Source organism: Ursus maritimus, unplaced genomic scaffold (assembly GCF_017311325.1).
Source record: "Ursus maritimus isolate PB19 unplaced genomic scaffold, ASM1731132v1 scaffold_17, whole genome shotgun sequence".
In the NCBI taxonomy this organism is placed as follows: Eukaryota; Metazoa; Chordata; class Mammalia; order Carnivora; family Ursidae; genus Ursus; species Ursus maritimus.
In genome coordinates, this window is record NW_024424119.1 from 48974607 (window position 1) to 49002343 (window position 27737).

The following is a 27737-nucleotide window of genomic DNA, read 5'->3' on the forward strand; positions in this document are numbered from 1 at the left end:
AAGAGGCGTGCTTCCCTTGGGGTTTGGGAGAAGACCTGAGCATGCTCCGGGCTCCGCGCACCCTTGCGGCTCCCTCTGTGGAGCAGTCAGTCCACAGGCACTGCTGGGTGCTGCCTGCCATTGTCCCCTTCTCCTGTGTGCAGGAGCGCAGTCTTTTTAATTCTGAAGTGAAGTTTTAGCAAGCCCATCTGGCCTCAGGTCTAAAACAGTATTCTCCTTTCAGCCTTATCAGTAAAAAAGCTGGCATTTTTATTTCATTTGACTATCTCCTGGGCCTTATTTCTCAACTATTCCGAACTTGGGAGGGGAAAAAAAAGAGTTATTTAAAGGCTCTCTAAACCTAAATACTTTCCAAGGTAGGAACAGGCATTCTCAAGGTATCTGAGATTTTTGAACGCTTTAAAGAAACCGTACAGGCTAAGGACGCAGAGGCTCACTAAAAGTCCATTTACTTCGCTCTTGTCTGGAACCATCAACAGGGCTCATCTCGAGCGCTGAGTGGGGATACTTGTGCCTGCTTTAGAAAACAAACGAGTTGTTCGTGAGTTCAGTTTGTTGACAAAATATTTTTTAATTAGAGGGCTCAACCTGGGACTCCGGAGAGCGGTCCTGGGGGTAAAGAGGTGGCCTCTGGGGGCCCTGAGTGCCCCGAGCTCACCTCACTTCTGTTCTCATCACTCTGGGTTGGACTGTCCATTTGCTAGTCTGTCTCCCTCATTATGCCCCACAAGGACTTTTTTTTTATTTAACACATGGTAGGTCTCAATACATGGATGAACAGATGCATAATTAAACGGAGGGATGGTCCTAGCCTCGAAGGAGGAAGCTGCAGTGAGGCAGAGAGGCAGGAGAGCACCTTCCCTCCCCTGGCAGAGGCAGCGCTGGCCAGCGCCCGCACAGCTGCGCCTGAGGGCTCCACGAAGGCCGCCGCCCCTCCCTGCCACCGCGCCCCGCATCCCCGCGAAGGTCCCCTGGCTGGCTACACGAGTGCTACCGGATGTAGTAACCAGCTCAACAGTCTCTGTCCCCGCTGGAAAGCTAAGCGTTCTTCAAGAATGAGATCCACAGAAATGCAAACCCAAGGCAAAATCTTTCTGAGGTTAGCGTCACCGTCTGGCTAGTTTAAATTATTTTGCTGGGACGCGTTGGCTTTACCAGACATCAAAGAGCTGAAATGCCTGCTTGGTGAGGGAGCTGGAGGGGGCTCTGCGGGTGGGCTGTCCTAGGTTTTTGTGCTAGCACTGTGGCCCTGGCTGGGTCCCTTCAGGTCCCTGGGCTCTACCTCTGGGTCCCGCATATGTGGCTAATAGTCCCTTCCTCAAAGGGTTGGGGCAGAGATGACAGGCTTCCCCCAAACAGAAGGCACACTGCTGGGGCCACATGAGTGGTGCAGGCGATACATGGACTGACACTTAAAAGATTTTTTTGATATGCCTTAGAAAAAAACTGGACTAGGACGTCAGACCTGTGATTTTGTCAACGTCATTACTTAAGATGAGGCTAAAGCTGGTACGGATGTCAGGTCTGGGTCTATTTAAAGAAAAACAGCAAGGAAAAGAATAGCACAGATGGTAGGAGGGTGTGGCAAAAATTTTTTGAAATGGAACTCAAAAGACTGTTCTTTGAGGAGAATAGAAAGTCCCTAAAACTCATCCTTGCCAGTAGTAGGTGCTCTAGAAACACTGCTGGTTCCGGTCACAGGCCCATCAAACCGGGCGCTGGCGCTGGAGGAAAAAGCACGGAAGGACAACCTAGCCCAGGGGCGAAGCCGGAAAGGGTTAAAAGAAAGGGGTCTGCAGTTTCCCTGGCCCATCCCCCCTGCAGCTAATCTGTCACCTAATGAAGAAGCGGCCGGCACAAGTGAGCTAGCTGGCAGTTCACTTACAGCAAACTGATTAAGAATGTTCAACCAACAGCAGACTGTAGACCTTTCCAGAGAAAATAAATAGAGTGTAGACTGTATGCAAATGTGTTTGTCACTTTGACAGCACGTCTCAATTAAGGCATCTCGCGGCTGTGGGTAGGCTCTGCGGCTGCAGCTGTGAGGGAGAGCCCGCTGCATGGCTGATACTTGGGGCTTGACCTTAATCCGCATGCATGCATTAAAAAAAAATCCTGCCTTCCTGTACACTTGCATAATGCTGGCAGCCACGTGAGGGAAGTGACAAATGGGGAGAAAAAGCCACTTTCATCCTCTCCAGTTTACAGACCTGTGAAGGCACAGACAGCTCTTATTTCAACAGAGTTTGGGGTGGCTTTTTTAATTGTTTATCCCCCACCCGCGCACACACACACTCTTATGCTGCATTTAGCTGGGAATGACATTAAAGCATCTCTACTTCTTGCTGAAATGGAAAGAAGGTTTTTCTCCATTTCAAATAGGGCCTCCTTTTTTGTGTTTCGAAAATGGAATGTTTAACACCATGAAATCCCTCTCCCCCGCCCCCTCTTTCTCTGTAATGGGCTTCAAACTCCAGCGAGGGGCTCTTTTCATGGGAAGGTTAGTGTGTGCAGGAATGAGGACAAAGGAAAGCAGGAAGCTGGCTCTGGAATGCCATGCTGGTTACAACGGGGGCTGTGCTTTTAGCAAACTCCGCCAGGAAACTGGGGTGCAGATTTCTCCAACAGGGCCTGAGCCCCGAAGAGGCCACTCTTCAGGGGTGGAAACACACCACCATCTGAAGAGAAGCATTAACCAAGTGAGCACTGCCCCAGGAATGCTCCTTTCTTGCACTACATTTTAATTTTTATAACGTCCTTTTTAAGTGTAAAATCCGAAAAAGGGATGAACCTCCCCAAGTTTTAAATTGTATGAATGTATTATCTGAAAATACTGATTACAGAGGAAGATTCTTACGTGTCAACAAACTCGCCCCTAACCATAATAACCCAGAGCCACCATTTCATTAATTCTCTTCATTTCTAAATAGCTTAATGCCGGTACACAGTAGGTACTTGATAAGTGTCAAAAACAGAGTGTTTAAAAGGTATGTTTCTAGATCCATTATGTGATAAAAAAAAGCAATCATATTTAAGATAAAATCATAAAGACGATTTTAATCATGCTCCATCTAATAAATGGCTCAAGAATCAAGTGATTTAAAAGTAAGTAACCGTGCAAATTCTTGTCATAGTCTCATCTTGCTGACGGCCATGTTTCACAAACCAAATAATTATGACTTTTGCTCATCAAGAGAGTCAGTTCAAGAGAAAGGGGAGAGTGCACAATCCTTTTCAGCTAAAAATATAACCACTGCTTGGACATAGATTTAAAAATTCAGTTTCTATAAGGAATACGATGTTTTACTTAAGGGGGGAATCAAACAAATAGACAATTTTTCAAATGCTCAGGTCATCAAAAATTGTTGGTGAGAGAATCAGATCTCTAGAATAGTAGCGTGGGTGTTTACTCCGAGAAGCACGACTCCCGGTATTGATTTTCAGGAAGTACATTAATAAAGAACTCCTAATTGATTTTTTTTTTTTTTTTAAGACTTCGCTTGTTGCCTTTTATTTGAAGGTGCAAAGAAGGGCCTGGGATGCTAAAGTGTTCTAATGAGATGCTTAGCTAACGGAGGCGACTTCAACAGAGTGCCTTGGAGTGGGGGAGGTGGCAGCCGCATTTAATGACTTCATTCAAGAGTTGAGCTCATTTATGACCAGAGCCATGCTGTCTCCTCAAAATTTTTGAAAAATTCCCCTTCAAACCACGTTTGTACCAAATAAACATTCAAAGATGTGCACAGCTCCATGGAGTGGTTTTGCCAAAGAGAGCGGAAATGGAAAGCCTGTCTGCTGCAGTGTTCTAGCTTCTGCTAAAAAAAACAAAACAAGACCAGTCCAAGGGCCAGAGTACATACCTGTCCGAAGTGGACTGTGATTGGCCTCCGGTCTTCTCGGAGCTTCGGGTCCTTGACCTCCACCAGTGGGGATGGCACCGTCTTTGGCAGCTGGTCTTCCATGGTGGGGGCGCAGCCATTCTCGGTGATGTCCTGCGGGGAGAAGCCAGGTGGGGTTGGTGTTGGGGTCACGGCACCTGCCACAAGCAGGTGCCCCCTCCAACCCCCCAGCTCAGGGGCTTGCCACAGAACACTCCCTCTGGGATGTTCAGAGCCTCTCCTCCTGCTGGAGATGGAGGGAGCAGAAGGGTAACTTGGCTCTTTGACTTTTAAGGACAGGAGAAATCAAAATCATACACGTTAAGTTACAAAGACAATATAATAATTCATAATAGCGGGGGGGGAGAATCTTTTTGTCCTACTACCTTACACAGCTATTCCCATTTTTACATATTCACTTTGTCCACATGCAGACATTTAAAAATTACTTGCAATCACAGCTCATGCATAATTTTACATTCTATTTTTTCCTACTATATTATAAGCATCTCCATGGTGCTACAGCCATTTTAATGATAATTTTAATAGATACATAATATTTCACTGAGTGGCTATGTAATAATTTAATAAACCACTCTACTATTATTGAGCATTTAGGTTATTCCTTTTTTCTTCTTCTTTTTTTTTTGTTTTTTCTTCCTAAACACCATAGTGATAAACAGTGACGTTTTCTTTCTTTTGGATTATTTCTCTTACAGAAATACCTAGGAATGAAATTACTAGGTCAAAAGATGTAAACACTTTAAGCCTTTTTATTCATTCTACCAAACTGCTTTCCAATTTACACCAACCACTGACAATGGATGAGTTATCAGTTTCATAGTACTTGTTAGCCTTATCATTTTAAAAATGTATTGCTAATTTAAGAGGTGCAAAATTAGACCTCATTGTTGTTTTAATTTGCATACTTTGTTATTTGTGAGTGTGGACACTTTCTCCATGCTTGCTTACTGATGATGTTACTGTCTGTGGAAACGAGGTGTTTGGCCTACCCCCTTTCCTCGCCTTACTTAGTCTTTCTGGCAGAGAACGCGGAGACCCAAGTCTGAGTTCGGATTTTATGATGTGGAGAACATTTAGAGAACCAAAGTAATACTCTGAAATTCAGAAATTTACATTTAATCTGGGCTTCTGTTGAATGAAGTCAAAGTATAAAGAAAAGAAAAACCCCAATGTGCAAAAGGCAGGTAATGCTTCCTTTGGTTCTTTGCGGGCGGGGGGGGGGGGCATGGTGCCCACTTGTGTTGTACGGACCACACGTTTTACCCAAGTTGTGAAAGTTACTTAGATCTTCATTGGAGTAAGGCAGAGAATAAATGTTCAAATAAAAAACATCTAAATAATGATTTTTTTTAACCAAGTAAAAATACTCCCAGTCAGAATGAAGTAATAAAGAAAAATCCCAATTCTTTTCATTGCAAAAACAAAGACATATTTTGGTCAACAAGACACACACCTTTAGTACTCATTAAATTCTGCACACACAAGACTTGACAACGGGTTGCTTTTAACTTAGCCAAATAAAGAGAATGGTGGCAAATGGAGGAAAGTGGTCCCTTATTGGATAATAATGCATTAAGGAAGAAACACATGAGAACATTTGTGAATCTGTCTCCTCATCTGTAAAATGGGGATATGGTAGCTGTGAGGAGTAAAGGAAATAAAGTGACATAAATGTGTCTAGAACATTATGATTTGATAATGTACTATGTATAGCACTTCATAGTAACGGAATACCTACTAATAAGGTATAGACTTTATTATAATAAACTGTAGGGATCTTGCTACCTTCAAACCCATACACCCAGCTGCAGCCTCTAGCCCTGCTTGGTAACAACACAGGGAGGTGATGGCCTCTTGGTTTTGCAGGGAGGGTGTGCAGTAAGTGGCCCCCAAGTCTTAGCCTGGCTGAGGCTGTGTGATGAGAGGCTGCCGACAGCCAATTAGAAATGGCTCTTTTAGAAAAGGGGCTGCCCTAAGGTGCTCAGGTCAAGTGGAACAAAGAAGGGGAGGGGCTCCATCTGCGCCAGAAAGTAACAAAGGGCAAAAGGGGCATTCTGGATTCAGGTGGGGTTACTGAGAAGACAGACACAAAGGTTGAGTAAAGCCAAACAGTAAAAAAAAAAAAAAGAAAAGAAAGAAAAGAAAAAGAAAAGGAAAAAAGAAAAAGAAGAAAGAAAAGAAAAAGAAAAAAAAGAAAAATAATCCATTTTTAGTTCAGGAAAAATACTGCAAGTGTTTGTGAGTGACTGGCTGAAAAAAAAATAAATGGCGCAGTAAGGTTACATGGTAAGAAAATATTGATAGTAATAAAAACTATAAGATGATAGATATTTTAAAAAAATGTATGTGGTAGTTTTGGGAAAGGTGTCTTAGTTTAAGCTTATAAGTAAACACTGTCTTCTAGATTTGTTTTTACCATTGACTAGCTCATCTTTTCGACCTTTTTGCACCTATTTATTTTTACAACAGGGAGACCACCACCTGCTTGGTGAACTTCAAAGCTACGGGGAGAATGAATTAAAGGAGATGAAATGTGAGGGAACCTGAAAAATGTTCCAGTCCTGTGCAAACTAAACGTTAGCTCCGTATCCCCTGCAAAATGGAAAGAGCACCAGCGACAAAGAGCTTCCCTTGGCCGTGCTGAGCGCCTACTACTGGCAGGCACTTCTCCAGACCCTTGACCTTCACTAGCACACTTAGTTTCCACAGCAACCACAAGGTAAACAGGATTATCGCTCTTTTGTAGGTGAGGAAACAAGGCTCAAAGAGGGCAACTCATCCAAAGCCACACAGCTAGAAAGTGGAGGAACCAAGAGCTATGTGATTTCTGGCATTTGTACCGATATCGACCCGTAACAGCAGCATACGTGAAGGTATTCTGAGTTGAGGAGGTGCTCAACGGACCATCAGGTGTGATCTCCCCTTCTGTTACACTGACCCTCTGCTGCCACCCCTTATGCTCTCTTTGCACTAACTTCTTATCCCTAAAGACGGTCAATTCCTTGGGGTTTGGGTTCTCTGCCCCAGAGCCTTGAATATATAGCACACGCTCTCCGACAAATCTTTGTAAATTGAGTTGAACATTTGGAAGGCAAATGTGTCCGATATACAAATGTGCTTGTGCATCAAAAACAGTGCTGCACATTAATTTTCTTCAGTTAGAAGATCCCAAAGTGCAAAAGACTTCTTACAAAGTTCTGTGGGGCTCACCCTGCCAATTTATTCACTTCTTCCCTATTTCCTATAGCTGGAGAAGGACAATGGCTTCCTCTCATAGACAGCAGAGTGGGAGGAGCCCTAGTCAAGAAAGAAAGATGGCCAACTCATATCTTCTACTGTATCTACTAGCAGAGATCTCATACACAGTCGAGATCCTGTGATTAAAGAACCTGTGGTCTCAGAATGAGCTGAGGAGCTGTCTGTCGGCAAAGGGTTTGGGAAAATAGGCACTTTCATGCCCTTCTGGAGAGAATACAAATTGGCAATTTATATCAAACCCTAAAAGAGGTGCATGCCCTTTGGCCCATTAATTATATTCCTAGAAATTTATCCTAATGAAATAATTAAGAATTTCCACAATGTTTTACCTACGAGAATACCTGGCCTAGAAAAAAAACTGGACCTAACTTAAGTATCCACAAAAGGGCCTGATTAATGTATATATGCCCATCAGATAAAATTTTCTGTAGCCACTTAAAACAATGACATGCAGAAGAAACATTTAGTGGTCTGGGAAATGCTCAGAATACAGTAAATGAAAATGCAGGTTATAAAACAAGATCATTTTCTTTTTGCTCATCTGATTTGTTGAATTGTCTCCAATAAACATGTTTTTTGTTTGTAAACAGAAACAAAAAAAAAAAACTGTTGAAATGTCATTTTGGAAATGCAAAACCAAGAAGCTGACAGGAGGGGTAAATCTGTTCCTTCCCAAAGGGTCACATAGGAGGAAGGCACTAGACAGAGCTGCAGGTCAGAGGTCACCACAGGGTGACAAATCTCTTACCAGGAGCCCTGAGCCCCAACCAGTTCACACCTCTCGGTAAAGTAAAGGAGTCAGAAAATAATTCAGTTCCCGTCACTTTCCTAAGAGTTTTCTGGAATCAAAAATCCTGACTGGGGTCTACCGTCCACCTGTCTGTGGAGGAGGGAGGGATAGTGTGCAGGACGTCGCTGGACAGAGGACCTCTGAGAAGTTAGGAGGCAGAAACCCAGGGCAAGAAGGGGTCTGAGTGGCCTTGGGTAGGAGCTGGGGAGGGGGCTGGACCAGGATGGAGCCGAGGATATGACTTCCTGAGGCAGAGATGCAGGTAGAGCCTTCCTGGCCGGGGGTACGCAGACAGCACTGCCTGGTTAAGGAAGGGCAAGCGGCTCAGCAGCTGGGGCATTCTAAGAGCCCCCCAGGCTGGGGTGGAGGAAGGTTTGAAAGGTGTGAAAGGTTTTAATCAAGAGAGTGACTCAGTCAGGGCTGCGTTCTAGAAAAATTGCTCTGGTGGCCATGTGGATGACCAAAAGGGAGGTGATCCCATGCCAGCCATGCTCTCAGGGTATGTACACATGGGTTTCTGGACAGATCAGCTGCTCTGGATGTGAGACATGAGGAAATAAACAGGATGGAAATTCCCATCTAATGAGTGGCTCCTAGCTGTTGCTGTTGAAAGCCATTACCTCTTCTAATCCTTACAACAATCCAGTGAAAATCGATCCTTCCCCTAGTTACATGAGAAAAAAAACAGGTTCAGAGAGGTCTACTAAGTTACTCAAGGTCACACAGTTAATATCCTACACAACCAGCACTAAACCCAGCTTATCTACCTCAGAAGCCCAAACACCACACGGTGGCGTCAGGGGTTCAAAGGCCCTGGTGGGCGTGAGGCAGAGCCCTTCACATCTCTGACTCAGATTGCTGGTCTCCATTTTCAGATTTGTGCAGTGCCCTTCTCTTGCAGTCTACTTCACACCACAGCGAATGCAAATTAAAATATGAATATTGATATCAAAACAATATCCAAAGTTGGAATTTCTATGATTGAGGCTGCAGCGTATTTTAAGGTGTTGGAGACAGGGAGCTGACAGTTGTGTGATAAGGTGTGAAAATGTCTGTTCTACGAGAGTCTACCTAGATCTTCCTGCCCCACACATGCTTCCTCCCTTCAATACACTAGGAAATATTTGGCCAGACTCAAGGCTTCGCTGACCTAACTGTGAATTCGCTCCTCTCCGTCACAAACTCTTACACCGACAAGCTCGATTTATCTTTCCAAGATCAAAGATGTAGAAACTTTCAAAAGGGCTGTGAAATGGGCCCATTTGACTCAATTATTCTGATACAGAGGAAAAAAAGATCATTTTTCAGGGGTTTCCCAATGTACAAAAAAAATAACATCCTCATGTGAGTATCTTCACGTTCCCTGCGGGCGAGAAGGAGCACGTGTGTGGCCATCATCTTTCAGACAGGGCCCTCTGATGCCAGCCTTGCGTGGTGCCGCCAGAGAATCCAGTGTGTTGACAGGCAGGAGCCCAGCCACGCGGCGTTCTCCTGCACGTCAGGCCTGGCGGGGAGACGCTCTGGAGGAGAGCACCACATCCTCCCTTTAGAAAGCGGCAGCCGGGTAGCATCTTGGCCATTTCTTCTTCTTCCTAATTTTGAGCAAGTCAGACTTCAAAGGAGGCCAAGCTACAGAAGAACTTGACCACCTTGCTGCATTTATCCAGAGAAATATGTTATCCATCCTTCTTTTTTTGTTGTTGGGCTGAAGCAGAGCAGGTACGGAATAAAGCCACACTATAGTATCTATTAACAATTATTTGCCAATGGTCACACGGATACCCTGAAAGCTCCTCTTTCAGATGCTTTGAAAATCCGCAGCACAAATGAACAAGGGATGGAAAAGGGGCCCCGCTCAGTCATATTAGAGATGGACCCTCCACACACCATGGTGACCTCTCCGCAGGTCGGCCCCACATTTTCTATTTGCAATTCAAACCCAAGGCGAGAGCGCAGAGGGCAAGACTGGGTTCTTGATTATATCTGCGAGGTCACCATCACTATGCAGAGTTAGAGGAGGCCAGGTGGCAACCCAGTACATTTGAAAATTGGATCTTTGTTGGGAACTGCCTCAATTTCATAGCAGAAACCAAACTTGAGATGTCTGTATTAGACACATCTGGGGAGCCACACAGATATGTTGCCATGTGAAGGGGAGGGGGCAGAGGGGAGGGAAACAAAAAAGCCAAGGAAATATTTTCTACTGCAGTGAGAGAGGTCAGATGGAGCCAAATCCTAAATTAGCTCAAGAAAGGGAGCAGGAGAGCACCGCTGAAGACCAAGTCCTGTCTGCACTGAACAATGCTAGAGTTTCAATTACAAAATAGCTCTTCCAAGAACAACTGCAAAATATCAAGTCTGTAGAAATCTGTAAGACCGAAGGGGGGAAAAGTGAAAATTGAAAAAGGTGCACTAATAGATCTGTCAACAGTCCGATGGTGACAAGCCACATTTCTATAAAATGCCTTCACCATTTGTGTCACCTGAAATGTACTGACACTTTCTATAGAACATTATCTCCTGAAGCTATTCTTGAAAAGACTGGCAGGGGGAAGAGGAGAAGGGGAGGGAAAAAAAATCTGCTTTAGATACTATCAAGGAAAGGAAGGGGAGGTGGCGTGGAAGGAGGGTGATCTAGATTGTTTAAGTGAAGCTTTGAACAACAACATCAAAAAACTGGGGCTTAACTGGTTATTTGCAGAAATGTTACGTATCAGAAAAAGGGGATTTTCGTCAGGCCCAAGGCTTCCGCGTACCGGTAGGGAGGCGAAGGCCGGCAGAGAGCAGATCTGACCAATGAGGAATATCTGTCCTCTGCCTGAGGAGGGACCCCCTTTCTTTACTTATTTCAAGGAGTATTCTAACACCAGCTGAGCCTACGATCAGGTCATCAAGGAGGGAAAATTTGGTGAGAGAAATACCCCCTCCCTGCCACTCTATATTTTATCCAACTCAGTTCCATGCGACTGAGATAGGAGATAACAAAAAGTATAGATCGGACTTAACATCCAAGGAAAGAATTCCACCTGCCAGCCTCTGGCAGGGCACAACAGACCACGGTTAGGGTCTGCCTGGATTTACAGGACAGGATCTTTATTTTGGGACTCGAATCTCAGGTGTTAAAAATTCCCTCTCAGGGGCGCCTGGGTGGCACAGCGGTTCAGCGTCTGCCTCCGGCTCAGGGCGTGATCCCGACGTTATGGGATCGAGCCCCACATCAGGCTCCTCTGCTATGAGCCTGCTTCTTCCTCTCCCACTCCCCCTGCTTGTGTTCCCTCTCTCGCTGGCTGTCTCTATCTCTGTCGAATAAATAAATAAAATCTTAAAAAAAAAAAAAAAAGAAAATTCCCTCTCAGCTGAAACTAGGAATTTAAATACTTAGTTGGAACAAATTATTTTGCAATTAAAAGAAAGGAATCAATTCCTTGGACCATTTCAAGTTAATTAGAGGTCCTTTCTGACTTCATAAAATTAAAACTGCTTTCAATTTTTAAAAAACTGCCGAGATAGACAAAGGCCCTTGTTAGAGTTGCACATTTGGGGGTGTGGGATAATGAAAGAAGTGCTCCCAAACATCTTTTGGAAAGCAAACACTTGTTTCAAGAGGGTAGTATGAAACGCTGTCGTGGTAAGAGCACGGACACTGGAAATGGATGGGTCTGGAACCTGATCAGGGCTCCCTAGATTCCAACAGTGACCTTGCGCAAATTCTTCACCTTTGAACCATAGTCTAGGCACTCTACACAGGAAACGGGAATCATACCCCCCAGGGTTGTTCTAAGGCTTAACTGTGAAAGCTCCCAGCCTGGACCATCCTCAGTAAGTGGTTATCGAAGGGCGGCAACTGTGAAAATGATGACATTCGTTATCACATAAAAATGCCCTCTGCTGTATTAACCTCCCTGTACAAGGCTAGAGAATCAGGCAGGGGACTCTTGGTCAGCATGGAGCCTGTAGGATTTCATACCATTTTACTGATGGTCCATGAAGACCATCAGAGTCTTCTCCCTGTTGCTCAAGAGGCTCCAATAGGAACTGCTGGGCTCCTCTTGGTCTGGCCAGCACTGTGAGGAGAGCCCACAGCGTCCTCCTGAAACCCACCCTTTGTGCGCCCTGTGTCTGTGTGGTGGCCACATGCATGCCCAAACCACAAATGTCATTTCCCTGGAGATGCTTCTTGGTTTTGGTTACCGGCAGCCCCAGGGCAGAGGTCAGCTGTGGGATGAAGAGGTGCCCAGATGGGGAGGCCAAGCCAGTTTCTACACAGCCCCATGAACCCCAGGCCCGGTGGGGTGGGCAAGGGGCAGACCGACAGTGGTAACTCTGAACTTGCTTGCCTTTGTGGGTTTAAGCCAGTCTTAATGTTATTTGAAGACAGTTTTTTGTCTGTGAATATTTATAACAGTGTGAAAACTCCCGGACAGCTGGTAATGCATTTTGAAGTGTGCTAACAACACTGTATCAAACAGCCCTCTATTGATCACATCGTACTTTTTTGTGGCCACGCATTTCATACATGGTGCTTATACATTTTGAATAAGAACTTCAAGTACCTTTTGCTTCAAGCGGTTTTTCACCTCTTTTATTCCCATTTTTGCATGATCTTTTGCCTGCATGAAAAATTAATTTAAGTTAAGATTCCCTCTCTGTTTCCAGCAGGGACTATGCTTGATTTCAATCCATCGCGAATCACCTTCTCTGATTACTAGAAAAAAGAAGGAAAAATGGGATCATCAAGTCGAAAACATAATGGCTATGAAAACAAATACAATGTTAAGAGGTTAAAAAAATCCCTTAAAGAGGTGACAGAGATTTTATTTTCTGCATTTTGATGGCACTGAGTATTTTTTTTTCTCCCCCCTTCCGAAGGCCTTCTTCTGCTCTCTATAATTATTTATCTCAGCAGCCTGGTGACAGCTACCAGGACGTGTGGATGAAGCAGCAGCTTTTGCGGCTGCAAGAATCCGAATATCTAGTACATTTCACCGGGGCAGGGCCTCAGGACCAATTTTCTGCCTGGGCTGACTGGCCTGAGCAGACACATCGCTGGGTTCCCCTGGTGCCATTTCTTAAATCTCATTTCGGCACACGCCCTGGCTTTTATTTTCTGTCATTTCAGACCTGTGTGGTTCTGCTGGCAGCCACCCGCCCAGCTAAAATAACTACAATTTAAGCACAGAAAGGACTAACAAAATTAAAAATGGAAATAAAACAAAACCACCCCAGTTAAGTGGCTCACAGTCAAATTAGCAAGCAAGAGAAACCATGAGAAAAAAAAATACTTGAGGCTTGTAAGAGATGGAACATCGGATCGGGAGCTGACGTGTTCTCCTATTTTCTCTCTGCTGTGGGCATAAGTCTCACAAACAATGCACGTCCTATAGGGCAGTGGTGAGAGAGACGATGAAGAATTTGGGACCACAATTGGGGAGTGCGTCCCACCATGAACACTCTTCAGTAACCAGCAAAGGGGCTGCTTCATTTCGACACGATAATGGGGATCCCCGTAGCAAAGGTTTTACCAGAACACCCGGTAGACCACGTCTCTGGGTCTCAGGGACAGAGGCGCGGAGCAGCCAGCATTTCAGCCTCCTGGTCTGCATTTTATTAAAAGCTAAAACCAGTGGCTTCCCATTTCTTGACTGCAGCAGCTGTGAGCAGAAACAGTTTAACATGAAAAACATCACTGACCTGGTCACCAAATAATCAACACTAAGTAATTCTAAGAGCCTGGGAAGCTTTAGGAAACAGCACAGCAGCCCCTGAATCCTCTCTGCAGTATAGGGTCAGGTAGGTTGAAGAGTTTCATCAGGCTGAGGGACAGATCTGCTCGGGTCCTGAGATCAAGACCAGTACTCACAAATTTATAGACAGTCTTCATAGCCGGGTTCGCTTTCGTTTTTACAGTATTCAGAATTGCTCCGCTTCCTTTCTGTAATAGAAACGTCAATTAGCTGTTGGGACTCAAGGCAGAGTGGGCCAACACCAACAAAAACCTCTTCTCTTTAAACAAGTTAAGCAACATTCCAAGAGGGTGTAATTTAATTAGAGAAACAGGCCTAGGTGGTAACCGGTCCTGGGCAATTAGTTATGGCCGTGGCAGCATCGCTATGGGTGGGTACTGGGAAAGCGGGGTGAGGACGAGGATAGGGATAACTAGCTGCAGGGGGACTCAGTGTTTTGCTTGGCACCTGTCTGCTGGCTGGAAGAAAAGCTCTTCGCAGGCTCTCTGAGGCAAGGCTTCCCCATAGTAATCTGTGGCTTCTCAAGAAATTCTAGTTTATTTGGCTACCATCGGTCACGTGCCTTCCTTTCCTCACCTTGGGTTTCTGTGTTGTTATTTTTAATCACTCTGGTAGGCTGCCTTCCTTAACATCGATATCTTGAGGGAAGGAAAGAATGAGTAGCCATCAACGTGAATCATGGCTTTCGTACAAATCCAACATACCAATTTCTTGGTGCAGTTTCTTTGGGAGAACAGGGGAGAGGAGGAGGAGGGGTGGCTTCCCCAGTACACAAAGGAGGCAACGAATGGATGTGAAGAGCACAGGCTCTAGACATTTTGTGAGGGTTCACTGCAGAGACACCCTGTGTTAGCCTGGGAGGGTACTAAGTCCCAGGGAGGCTGGCCTTCGCTCTCAAGGGCCTCCAGTCTGGGGGGCGCCCCAGGGTAAACGGCTGCAGCTGAAGGTCGGGACAGCTGCACTGGCTGTGTGCACAAGGTGTGTGGACACAGCTCACACTTCGCATGGTCAGAGAAAGCGTCAGAGGACGAAACGGGAAGGATGAAGAGTTCATGTGGGGGACAGGAAGGGTAAGGACATTCTAGGGATAGAGAATTGCACATTAAAACAGTGCAGACACTGGAAAGCCCTGGTGTGTTCCTAGCAAGTGGTCAGCATATCACGGGAGGAGTGGCACGTGGGGCTGAGGCCAGATGGGGCCAGCTCATGAGGGGCCAGGATATGGAGTCTATACTCCAGAGGATTTTTAATCAGATGCATCAAAAATCAGATTTGTGGTGGTTTGGAAAGATAATTCTGATTTGAACAAAGAGATGGGATCAAGTGGGTATAGAAAAGAATAAAATACAGTAATGTAATTACGGGGATTAACTCTTAGTACAATTTTTGGTAACAGCCCACATTAGAAATTTTGAGCTTTAATTAAAAACATTGCAGTTTGACCTAGAAAGTATTCTATGTTGTAGGACAATATGAAATTTTTACCCACTCATTTATTCCATACTGCTTTCCAAAATTACTCAGTATCCTATTTCAATGGCCCTTTGGAGTATTAACACTCCTTTTATCAATCAATCAACAAGTCCTTATTGCTTGTCTATGATTTGCCAAGCGCAGTGTTTGGCCATACAAGAAGAACAAAAGAGGTCTTTCATTGAGGAATTGCTTACTCTCGGCCAACTGCAGCCACTTCCAAGGGACCTGCCTTGGCAGCAGTGCACTCGGCCCACAAGCAGAAGAGAACACTTATCACATTATGCTGGAGTTGCCTGTTTACGTGTGCAACCCCAAGAAGACAGGGAGCTGCCCCAGGGCAGGGACTGTGTCCTCTTGCTCCCTACTGTATCCCCAGTATGGTGCCTGGTCCATAGGAGGCCACACACACTGACAAACCCATGCGGAGGCTTTAGGGGCTTCTGAAGACCTAGCTTCCAACACAAGACGTTGTTCATAACAACAGCGACGGGGGGAAAAACTCAGTCATGTGTTCTCCATCTTCCTAGGAGCCTTTGCTGTAACAAACATTGCAGAGCAGCAAGAGGGACACATTTTTGGTTTTCCTATAAAAATCTCCCAATTGCACTGGTCTAGAAGGAGACCCCCAGACATGCTCTAGGATAACAACATCCACTCAACATGCCTTGGCCAGCTTCCTGAGATGGGGATGCTTCTCCTGGCTCTCCCTGCCCTCACCGAGGGAGGCTTTAGACAGTCTCATCTCGCAAGCCTCCAGAGGGCACTAGATGGCCTGGCTTTACAAGCAGAACCATCTTGAGCTGCAAGGGGGGCCCAGGGGCTCTGTGGGGGTGCACACTTACCCGGACTGTGGAGAGCCACTGATGGTAAAGTTTATCGCTGCCTGGGGAAAGAGGAGTCAGAGAAGCGGTTAAAATTCTGTGCTCTCAGGAGTTCCTTGAGTTGCTGAGCAAGCAGGATTTGGAAAGTTTAAAAAATCTGGAGAATCACATGGAGGCGCCGATGCTCCGCTCCCCGCAGGAGGCAGCAGTGAGTTGTTGCCACAAGTTTTCCTCCTCAAACAGATTTCCGATCCTATCAGTGCCGTGAGTACCACCCAAATCCTCCTTCCTCATTGCCTACTGGAGAGAGGTCGGGTCGGACTCCTTACCACTCCAGACTCGCTTCTCCAGTCTTGTCTTGGTCCCACCCACCCTCGGCCTTTCCATCCTGTACGTCCATCCCCGCCACCCTCCATTCCCTCACAAACGCTGTTCTCCTTGCCGGCCACCATTCCCTACTCTCTCCGCTGAGGACACTCAAGCAACGGCTCAGGCGTCATTTCCTCTGTAAGTTTCTCCCACCCCTTCCTCCAAACAGTCCTTGAAAACAGGTAACTCCCACTCAAAAGTCCACATTCTCTGAAGTTCTGTGAGCCACCCCAGGGAAGGAACCACAGGGCTGCGCATCCCCACACTGCCGGACACACACTCAGCCCCAAGACACTTGAGGAGTGATAGCGAAAGAAAAAGGAGAGGTTGCTGGGGAACTTGTTCATTTTATCTGGTGGGATAAGAAGCTCTTACCATTGGACAGCTTTTCTAGAAGCTCCGAATGACTTGAGTTAGTTTAACAACACATAAAGCTCGTCTTCTCCTCAGAACTCATATTTGACTCTGAGAGGAGCTGCCTCCTTTGTGAGGCTCTCGCATTACAGAGGGAGGACTGGTGGAGTCCTATTCTAACTGCATAAAAGCCTATTTCTGCTCCTTTTCCTGCACTGGTTTAATCTGTATTTGCCTTTACTTATGCATCTCTTTCTCTTACTAGTAAAAAAGCTCCTTGAGGGCAAAACCCCATCCTCTGTTTCTTGCTCTATGGGGCTCTGGATGTGGCAGGAGTTCGGGAAACACCTATCACTGACTCACTGTCATTGTCCACAGACTGGTTTCATTGGTCACGTGAGCGCTCTGTGTAGCCCAGGCTGGTCAGGCCTGTGAACGGGCTTTTGCAGGTGAGATTAGGCCTGACTTTATGAATTTATGGACCACCAGTTGTGTCATAGGAGCTTAGTCCAGACCAGGCACGTGCCCAGCAGTAAGAGGGGGCCCACAGCATGATTATTATTACTTTGCATTTGGTTTTGACTTTGCTGCCACAGCTTAAGGCTTCAGGACCTGGAAAGAAGGCCAGATTGGGATTCAGGAGGCAGAGTCCACCACGAACACCTCTCAGGGCCTCAGAGGCCTCCTCTGAATAATGAGAGGATGACCCCTCCAGGTCTAATGGTCTGTGGAGACTGGGCACTGATGATTTTCACCTTTTAAAGAAACACTCACTTAGCAGCGATCCTGTGCCAGCATCTGTCCTCATGGACTCTGAGTCAGTCTCCACAGGATGCCTGTGACGTGGGTGCCGATCTCCTCAGTGCAGAGATGGGACACTTCAGCTGAAGAGGTGACATGGCCTGAGCAAGTTCTCATGGCCTTACTGGAGGTGGGGCCCTGATGTGAAGCCAGCTCTCCTACCTTAGCGCCTCGAGTGCTTTGTGCGTCAGCATGCTGCTCACTATGTTCCACTAGACTTTGGCCACCCAGGGGAAGCGACTGACCCCAGGACAGAGGATCTCAGACAGGCCAACATGCACCTGTCTCATCAGAAAATGAAGAGGGATTCCTCACATGTTTCAAGGCCAAGGGTGAAGTGAGTCTCTCTCCAACCCCCCACTGAAGGAAAAAAGAAGCCACTGCCACTCCCTGCCACGCACACCCTAGTCCCATATGACAGCCCACAGCACAGAAGGGAAAATGGACTGTATCTCACCAGCATACTCGCCCATGCTGATCTCCTCTTCAAAAACGTCACTGAAACCTTCGCCAGAATTGAGAAGGTCCAGTCTACCATCTATAAACTATATAAAGAAAGAACAAGTTTTTAAAACACTGGCTGCGCATTTACAGTAACTTGTACCACTGAATGGCTGACCACCCTCTGCACCCATCCCCCTCCCCAGACCCTGAGCCCCTTCTGTTTGGGCCTGGGTCCCAGCATGCCCGCAGCCTCAGGGCTTACAGTAAGACTGCTGCAGAAATCCCCATCGGGGGTCCAGACAGGCCCCCCTCCACGGGGAGGGCTGGGTACCTGTTTGAAGAGCTGCAGCTGGGTGGCGTTCTGCAGGAACTGCCTCATGGCTCCCGAGCGATAGTGGGACACGAAGGCCTCTTCACAGAAGGTGATTGGCTCCTCCTGGGAAACAGAGATGGAAGAAGAGGGTTGGAGGAGCAGCGTGAGGGCGGTCAGTTCTTAAATTCGGTTAGATGGCACTTCTACATCTACTTTATTCAATCCTCATTTACTTGAAGTGGCTACTGTCATCAAAGACATTCTGTTCTGTGGAAGAGGAGGTGGTTTCGGAGGGGAAAAGTCATCCCCCGAAGTCCCAGGGCTGGTAGGAGGCCGAGATTCTGAACCCCACCCCTGGCCCCTTCCGTAGGAGGCAGTCATATCCCAACTGCAAGTTAGTGGGATGTGCCTTCCAATGTGATCACTTCCAGACTTTTCTTTTCACTTTGAAGGGAATCCAAGAAGCACCTTATACAGAAGGAGCCTCGGGAAGTGGGGGTGGGGGGGTGTGGGGGGGCAGGGTTGGTGGCTGGGCAGCCTCCTCCCTCACCCCAGCACCTTTGCAGTCCCTGAGGTACCGGCCATGGAACACAGTCTGAAAACCATTTATACAGTGATCTCGGCCAACAGCAAATTATAATTAATTACAATTAAAATAACTATTTATATTAAAAAGCAGGGCTAACCAAAAATAAGATTTACCATCCAGTCAACTGCGTCCTTATGCTGTTTGATGAGGAAGCGTGCTTTTACCAAACTACGCTTTGTGAGTGAAGAAAATAACAGCCTAAGCTGAAGACACATCCCATCCTCATAGTCAACACCTCCATCCTTCTTTGAAGGGATCTGGAGCGCTCATCTCCTCAGACAAGTCTTTAATTTCGGTGGTGTATCCTCAATTCTGAAAGATCAGCCTTTTACACCTTGAACTGAATTAAAGGTACCCCTCCCTTCACAGACTTGGTGGCAAACACAGAGCTGTTTGAAGCTGTACTTTTATCCTGTTTTAATGAGTTACGTGAGTGTTAAATTTACTGTCTGGCTGCTGTGAATTCCAAGGGTTCCTCCTGCTTAAATCTGGCCAATGTTAGCTCAGCAATGGGGCAGACATTACACAAAAGGTGCAAAAAAATTAGGGTCGGGGGAGGGCTTGTTTTTATACAGGTAAAGCCCCACCTAATTTTACAAAGGATCTGAGATAGCCTACCCAAGCACCCAAAAGAAAGAAAAAAAAATCAGAGTTTAAGAATACATAAATATATGAAATGTGTTTACTTGGGAAAACAGTATCTGGATATGCAGGTCCTATGTGGTTTCTAAAACAAAGTTTCAAAATTAGCTCTGAGCCTCCTGGCTGCAAAAGCAAGAAGGAAAACATGCAAACTTTATGTTGTCTGTGAGGACAAGAAGCATAACTGGCTCCTCAGGAAAAAGAACTTTCCATGACATTGACTATTTTGGCATGGATTTACATCTTTCTTGCTGAACAGCTGGGAGATGGGCTAGGCTACCTATGTCCTATCCATGTGGCCTGCAATTCTGTTTCCATCCTGGGAAGCACAGCAGGGCAATTATGTCCCTCTCCAGGCCATCTCATCCATGAGTGGTGTCACCTCTACACTGATGACCTGTGATAAAATCGTAGCTCAGACCTCCTTCGCTCCCAAACCATATGTCTCAATCCCTTTCTGGATGGCCCATTCGCACCTCAAACCCAAAATGGCCCACACTCCCAATTATTAGTCCGCCTGGACTGTACCCCACATCTGTTTCTTTCTTAAGTTGGCATTATCATAGCTCCCCATGGACTTATCACACTGTCCAAGTCCTCCTTGCTTTGCCAGTGAAAGGAATCAAGTTTGTCCCTGATCAACACCCACTGCCCACCATGGTGGAGATTCAATTCTATGTCCCTTCCAGTTGCCTCCCTCCGTCTACTCCAATTCTTCAAGATTTCTAAAATGCACATTGGATCACGCTACTATCCTACCAAGGAACCTTGACTGCAGAGGCATTATGCTGGGTGATTATTTGATTAATGTTCACTTCTTCTACTGACTGTAAGCTTCATGTGAGCAGGAATGGCACCTGCTTCCCTCAACACCATACACGCAGCAACGTGTATCACGTACACAGGGTCCTGTGTGGGAGAGGAGAGGAAAAAGTCCTAGCTCCCTAGTTGGGCAAACGAACCCTTCCTGAGCTGAGCCCAGCTTTCTCTTCCAGAGTCCTTTTGTGTCCCTTTTCCTCTGCTCCTCCAGGTACCTTCTGCTCCAAATGCATCTCCTGATCATATGCCATGTCCTTTACCACTTGCTTTCCCACTTTTTCCAGTGCTGTTCCTTACACCTGGACTATCCTCCCTCCTTCCTGTCTTCCTTCCTTCGCTCCCTCCCTTTTCTAAAGATTTTATGTATTTATTTGAGAGAGAGAGAGAGCACTCACAAGCACACAAGGGGGAGGAGGGGCAGAGAGATGGGGAGAGAGAGAATCTCAAGCCAACTCCCTGCTGAGTGCAGAGCCTGATGCGGGACTCGATCCCAGGACCGTGAGATCATGACTTGAGCCAAAGGCAGATGCTTAACCAACTAAGCCACCCAGGCGCCCCTAGACTATTCTACTCTTAAATACAGGCCTCTGTATGGTAGTCACTCATTCTTGGTCAGAGCTCCCACTCTGCCTGGCGTAACCCCGGGTGCTGATAATCTTTACTTGTGTCCCCTGTGACCAGGAGCTCAAGAGGGCAGGCAGAGGCCCTGACAGACTCCTCGCTACATTGCCCAGGGATAATGCAGAGCCCACCCCCCCGAGTTAGAAGCTCAGGGATGTTGGCTAAAGAACCACAGGATGAGCTTGACCCCGGTTCCTGCCCCAGGAGCCCAGGAGTCTCGCTGTGGCTGAGATACCACTTGGCCTGACAGTAAAGAAGTCTCCGAGCACGATGCCAGGTGAGTGACACTTGTGTCCAGGGAGTTTAGAGTTCCTTGGAGGAAATGCTCATTGGAGTTGTTAGCATTCACTCCTAGAGCTGTGGCCCAGCATTGCCAGGAAGTAGTCTGCTCAGGGACCAATAAATTCGAGAGTTTGCAACCAGATTTGTATGTAAGGGTAGCCTGAGGCAGGATTTAGCTGTAGGAGAGCAGAAAGAATCTCAGCTTTGGGGAGACATGAACATTTTGGGCCTGCTGTCTACTTACTGGAGGTGACATCCCCCCTGGATCAGATGTCTGTGCCATAAAATGGACAAAAGGACACAGGCATGGATGGAAAAGATGAAGGGCAAATGTGACAGTGGGGGCTTTTTCTGCAAAAAGCTTCAAGAACAACATCAGCAGTGTCCGTCAGACACGGGAATGGGTACCACCACAGAGTGTAGCGCTGCTGGAGTGGGGTGGGTGGCGAAGTGTCCACAGGACAGGAAAAGGCTAACCCGCCCGGGGCAGCAGGTCAGGAATCGTGAGAGGAAGCAGGCACATTCAGGAGGGGTCTAAAAGGGGGAATAGGAGTTAGGTAAGCAAATCCCATCAGTTCAGAGCGACTGTGTTATCCTAATCCTAGTGAAAAACAGCAACATTGCCACCCATTGTCATGGATAAAGGCCTGACTGGCCACAGGCGAGGAGGGCTCATTCCCCTGGAGCTACTCACTTTCTGAGGAAATGACAACAACCACAGTTCACCTAATCTTTGCAGAATAACAGGTAGGGTCACTTGCCCAAGCTCCCGAGACCCATAAATGGCAGAGTCAGGATTTTATATGCCCTGGCCTCCCAAGCGCAGCGGTCATAAACGTGGTCCACCCCCAGCCCAGGGCTTCTCTTGAGGCCTCAGTTCTAACTGAGGTGTCCGTGAACACCTGCAAGAGAGCAGGTGAGTTCTTACAGGCTGGGACCCTTCAGGTTCTCCTGGAAGATGGATACTTAAAGCACCAGCGCCTCAGAGATGAACACTCCTGGCAGTAAGCAAGCCATTGCGAAAGCTCTTTCTGCCACAGGCCCATCCATATCAAAGATGCTGAACCATTTGCCCCAGCTACTCTGTTCCCCCTCCTGTAGTTGAAATGGCCACCCCGTTCCACTCTCTGCAGTGGAGAGGAGCGAGGCCAGGTGTTTCGTTAAACCCTCCTTTGTAAGAATTGCTGATTTAGTTCTGCTGTTAAGGTGATTAAATCTTTTGTCTTCTTAGGCGACACTCAGCAATGGGACTACTGGCTGACAGTTCCGTGAACGCAGGCAAGCCAGGCCGTGAGCGTTCAAGCTTGGATCACATTAGTAGAGTTTTCCTTCTATGACCCGGAGGACAGTTAAACACTGCTGCTTAACCCTATCAAGGATTTTGTTACACAGACAAGTTTTAGTCTCGGATTATCTTCTTGACATATGGAATCAGTTGAAAATTCCATTACTAATGAATCCATTTTTGTTAACAGGTGAAGTTGGTGACTCCAAACGTTTTTGATACTTCCAGAAATAAATGGCTTTTATCCATGGCACTGTGGATACTGGCATAAAAATAAAATCTCCTCTCAGAGTCTTCTGAAGGGACAACTTTCCTTGTTCTGCTGATCCATACTAACAGTACAAAACTCTTATTTTCCTTCACAAATTTATCAAAATGTTATGTGCACATTTACTCTGCAATTCTAAGAAAAAAAGGCGTTCATTCTTTATGGCCCTCACTTAAAATTTTAAAAACAATAATTTTGGAAGCTTCATCCATTCACACATTTTAAAATCACCTACTATGTGCCAGATTCTGCATTAGGGGAATACAAAGATGAATAAAATACAGTTCCTCTAGGTAATACTAATACTCAATTGAGGGTGGGGAGTAGACCAAGGTATAGATACAAGAATGGCAAGATGTTACGTTTATAGCAGCATTCCTCACAGCAGCCAAAAGATGGAAGCAATCCAAGTGTCTACAGATGAATGGATCAACAAAATATACATACAATGAAATATTATTCAGCTTTAAAAGGGAGAGAATTTCTGGCACATGCTACAACATGGATGAAACTTGAAGACATCATGTTAAGTGATAAGCCATTAACAAAAGGACAAATACTGCCTGATTCCACTTATATCTAGAGGAGTCAACTTCTTAGGGACAAAAAGTAGCATGGTGGTTGCCAGAGGCTGGATGGGGAGGGATGGGGAGTTGTTCAGTGGGTACAGACTTTCCATTTTGAAGGATGAAAAAAGTTCTAGAAATGGGTGGTGGTGATGGTTGTGCAACAATGTGAATGTACTTAATGCCACTGAACACTTAAAAATGGCTATAGGGGTAAACTTGATGTTATGTGTATTTTACTATAATTTAAAAATTTTTTTGAATCTAAAAAAATGACAGAATGTTTATAATTGTGGAAGCTGGGCAATGGGTATGTGGGAGTTCATTTACTTCATTTCAAATTTCATTTGAAATTTTCCATAATAGAAAGTCTAAAAGAAAAGCTCCTATTATCAAGGAATCCTGTCTAGTTCAGGGAACAAATAACCACAATACAGTGTGAAAACTGGCACACCAGGGGGCTGGTTATTTTTATTCTTAAATTTTTTTGGGGTAAAGGCACCTTTAAAAAAAAAACCTTAAAAAAAATTTTTTTTAATTTTATTTATTTATTTGACAGAGAGAAAGACAGCCAGTGAGAGAGTGAACACAAGCAGGGGGAGTGGGAGAGGAAGAAGCAGGCTCCTAGCAGAGGATCCTGATGTGGGGCTCCATCCCAGAACGCTGGGGCCACGCCCTGAGCCAAAGGCAGACGCTCAACGACTGAGCCACCCAGGTGCCCCCAAAAAAACCCTTAAAATTAAAAAAAAAAATGGATTCAGTTAAGGTAACACAACACGGTGGAGAAAGAATATGTCTTGGAGTCAGAAAGACCTGGTCTTGAACTGTGACCACACTAGCTGTGTGCTCTCAGGTGACTTGTCATTCCTCACCTATGACACTTATTCAAGGCCGGTCCATTTCACAGCGTTGCTTGGAAGATTATGGCGAAGTACAGCAAGTAGATTTTTCACAAATAACCATTTTCTTGAGGGCAGAGATTGGGTTTTTCCAGAGTGGGTGACATAATTTGTGCAACACAGGGCAAAATGGATGTGCGGGAAAGGAAGTGCTGTTAAGTCTCTAAGTGCCATGCTAAAATAGAAAGCTTTTTCTTTCTTTCATGGTTTCTTTCTAGGCCTATAATGGTGCTTTTCAAATTTACTATTTAATGTCATTCTATGTAAAGAAAAAATAAAAATTTAAATTATTAGCATGAATCTTATTGCTCAACTTTATACCGTGCAATGCCAGTTTTAAATGCTAACATATGTGGAATCGTATTTCGTAACTCACAAACACATTTGTATTTTGTTCTTATCAGACAGTGGAAATGCTGCACAAAACTCAACTGTTTTTATTTCAATTCTTGATATACACACATTCTACTAACACTCTCTGCCTTCGGCTTACTGATGAGAACGGAAAATGAACTAAAGCTGCTCCACCTTTTCCTCCCCTTCTAGGTCATCACTGTCACAACAGGTAGTAGCAGGCTAATACGGGGAAGTAACGTGAAAGAGAAATGTCATCATTTACGTGGTCTTAGAACAGCACTGCCTTCTGTCCGCACCGAAGCAAGTTCTAGTTCTAACACAAAGAGTGGCCTCTTGGGGCTGTCGGTGCCCCACAGCCTCAGCGGTGAACCTTACAGCTTTACCTTGTAAGCGCTTTGAGTCTTGCTGAACCCCATGCACTGTGGGTCCACTGCAACTCTGTGCATGGGGCACCGAGAAGTTCTATGGGGGCTGGGAGGGCAAGACTCCAGGGAGGACATCGGTGTAGACCCCCTCTGCACACGCACATGCTCCATGGTCCCGCAAAACTGCTTTTCAAGGGGAAATGATGAGGAATTTCAAGATGTGGCAGTGGAGCACTGAACCAGGCAACAGGCCCCACACCCCCCCTGCCCCCTCTCCCCTTGTGGGATAGTCAGTAGGGGCTCTGGAGGTTGACTCTGTTTGCCATCTAACTTAGTGGCGGTAGCACAAGCAAGGTTGTGGGTCCAGGTAAGTGCGGTGTCTAAACTCCTGAGCAGGACACTCAAGGCTACTTGTGACCTTCCCCAGCTGAATTTTCCTGCTACGACATCCCATCTACCTCACCCACACACTCATCTCCTGCTCCAGAGACTCTGGGCTGTCCACCACAGCCAACCTCTCCTGGCATACGCTTCCCTTTGGCTTCCTTCTTCAAGTTACCTCCTCTGAGAACCTCATCTGATGACTTCAGGTGAAGAGAAGCCCCCAGTTCCACCTCGATGACTCCACACCACCACCACCTGTGCCCAGCCAGTGCCCCCAGCCCACTGCAGGAAGAGGCAGGCGGGGGAGTGCAATGTGGAGCTGGGTTCCGGTCCCAGCTCTGCCTGTGTGTACAAATGACAGCACCTCTCAGGTCCTCGTTCTCCCACCTGCCTCAAAGGACTGCAGGGGGTTACCCTGGGAAGGACTCGCTGGAGTGGTCAGTAGTGCTCAACCTTCCACGCATTAGCATCACCAGGGGTACTTTTCAAATCCCCAATGCCAGGGCCACAGTTTCTAAAACTCCCCAGGATTCCAGTATACCCAAAGCTGATAATCTCTGGTGTAGGTACAAGAGACTGGCACAGCACCTCTACTAATCAACATTCATTTTTTACATTTAAGAATGAAGAGAGTTGGAAAATCTGGCCCTATTTATCACCAGCAGTCCCAACCTGGTTGCATTTTGTTTAAATACCTCCAAATTCCTTTTTTTTTTTATTAAAGATTTTATTTATTTATTTGACAGAGAGAGACAGCCAGCGAGAGAGGGAACACAAGCAGGGAGAGTGGGAGAGGAAGAAGCAGGCTCCCAGCAGAGGAGCCCGACGTGGGGCTTGATCCCAGGACCCAGGACTCCAGGACCATGCCCTGAGCTGAAGGCAGACGCTTAACGACTGGGCCACCCAGGCGCCCCTAAATATCTCCAAATTCCTAATAAAATACCCAGTCACTGGCTAAAGTGCAGCACAGCCAGGAGCCCTGTTCTGAAGTCTGAAGGGGGCTTCTCTAGCCCCTGCCGACTAGCTAATTCTGCCCCACAGCCCATGCGGAAACCCCATGCTGAGCCCCCTGCCCAGGGGCTGCTCCTCACAGGATCGGCTGTGGTGGCTGCCAAGGAAGCAGGGTGAACGCCCAGCCAACACAGAAAAGGTTTAGCACGGTGTCTGGCGTAGAGAATGCAAAATCCTTACTGGAGGCAGAGGAGGGAGGGAGGGAGTGGGACAGCTGGGTTAGATTACAGGAATTTCAGGTTAGCCACAGCAGGCATGAGTCGAGGGAGAAGGGAGCCAATGTCAGCTGAGCGCTTGCTATGGCCCAGCCTGACCCTTCCCCTCACTGAATCCTCACCAGAGCTCAGAAATGTTCATAAATAACTCCCATTTTACAGATGCGGAAAGGACATCCATGCAGGTCAAGTGTTTCTGCCTAAGGTCCCAGAGCTGGAGGGTCTGAATGACTCCCAGGTCCACAGACATTCTCCCCTCACCAAGGTGGACCTGGGAAGGCGGGTGTCGCATGGCTGCAGTTGGAAGGCTCGGGCTGGGCTGGGCTGGCCCAAGACAGCTTTCTGAACCATTTGTAGGGTAGCCCAGGCACGCCGGGGGCAGCCTCCCAGCCTGGGCCCCCATCACCGTAACAAGCCCTAAACAAAGAATCAATGTGCCATTGGGAAGCCGGCTCACTGTTCGGATGATTTAAGTCAAGGGGAAGGTGGGTGTCCAACAAGAGCTACTCTGATAATTTTCACGGGCCGGGGCTGCTGGGAAGACAGTATCTGCCCGTTCTGGCCAGCCGCTCCAGTATTGACAGAAGCCCCCACACATACTCGCTAGATTACAGTAAAGACATTCAAATCACAGGCGCGTCGGCCCACGCCTGGCTCCTCTGTGCCAGCAGCCCCTTCCTTCTGCATTAACCGAGACAAACAGGGAGAAGTCAGGAAATTCTGATTAGCGCAGGAACGGCAGATGAGCGGGGAGCTGTGGAAGCTGAGGAGACACAATGAAGAGGGTCTTCATGCATACTAGCTCAAGATTTTCTTTCCATAAGAAATGCAGATGGGAATTGGCTCTAGTAGGAAAGCAGGTGCAGTGATTAAAACAGCTCCCGCTTACTGAGCACCGGCCCTGTGCTAGGTGGTTTTCCATGCATTACCTCACTTACTCTGCCCCACCACCCTGTGAGGTAGGCGGTGTTATGATATCCATTTTACAGATAAGGATACTGAGGCTCAGAGAGGCGAAGTCTGGTCCTGGGCTCATGCAACACGCGATGGTATCTGACCTATCAGCTGCCCAGGGCTGCTCCAGCAGTTCACAGAGATGGATTAGAAGGCAGTGATGAGCAGAGGAGACTTGGGAAAGACACTGTGTGCTTACAGGAGCCAT

At 46.6% G+C, this 27737-nt stretch overlaps 1 protein-coding gene across 5 annotated transcripts in view; it reads right to left on the reverse strand.

Annotated features, from left to right (window-relative positions):
• DENND1A (DENN domain containing 1A) overlaps window positions 1-27737 on the reverse strand; it is a 489670-nt gene that overhangs the window by 47492 nt on the left and 414441 nt on the right. For all 5 annotated transcript variants that reach the window (XM_040631857.1, XM_040631858.1, XM_040631855.1 and 2 more), the window contains 6 exons: window positions 18291-18395; window positions 17973-18060; window positions 16013-16053; window positions 13811-13882; window positions 12504-12560; window positions 3861-3992 (listed from right to left, as the gene is read on the reverse strand). In XM_040631857.1, the coding sequence (XP_040487791.1) occupies window positions 3861-3992; window positions 12504-12560; window positions 13811-13882; window positions 16013-16053; window positions 17973-18060; window positions 18291-18395 (495 nt within the window). The remainder of the gene's footprint in view (window positions 1-3860; window positions 3993-12503; window positions 12561-13810; window positions 13883-16012; window positions 16054-17972; window positions 18061-18290; window positions 18396-27737) is intronic.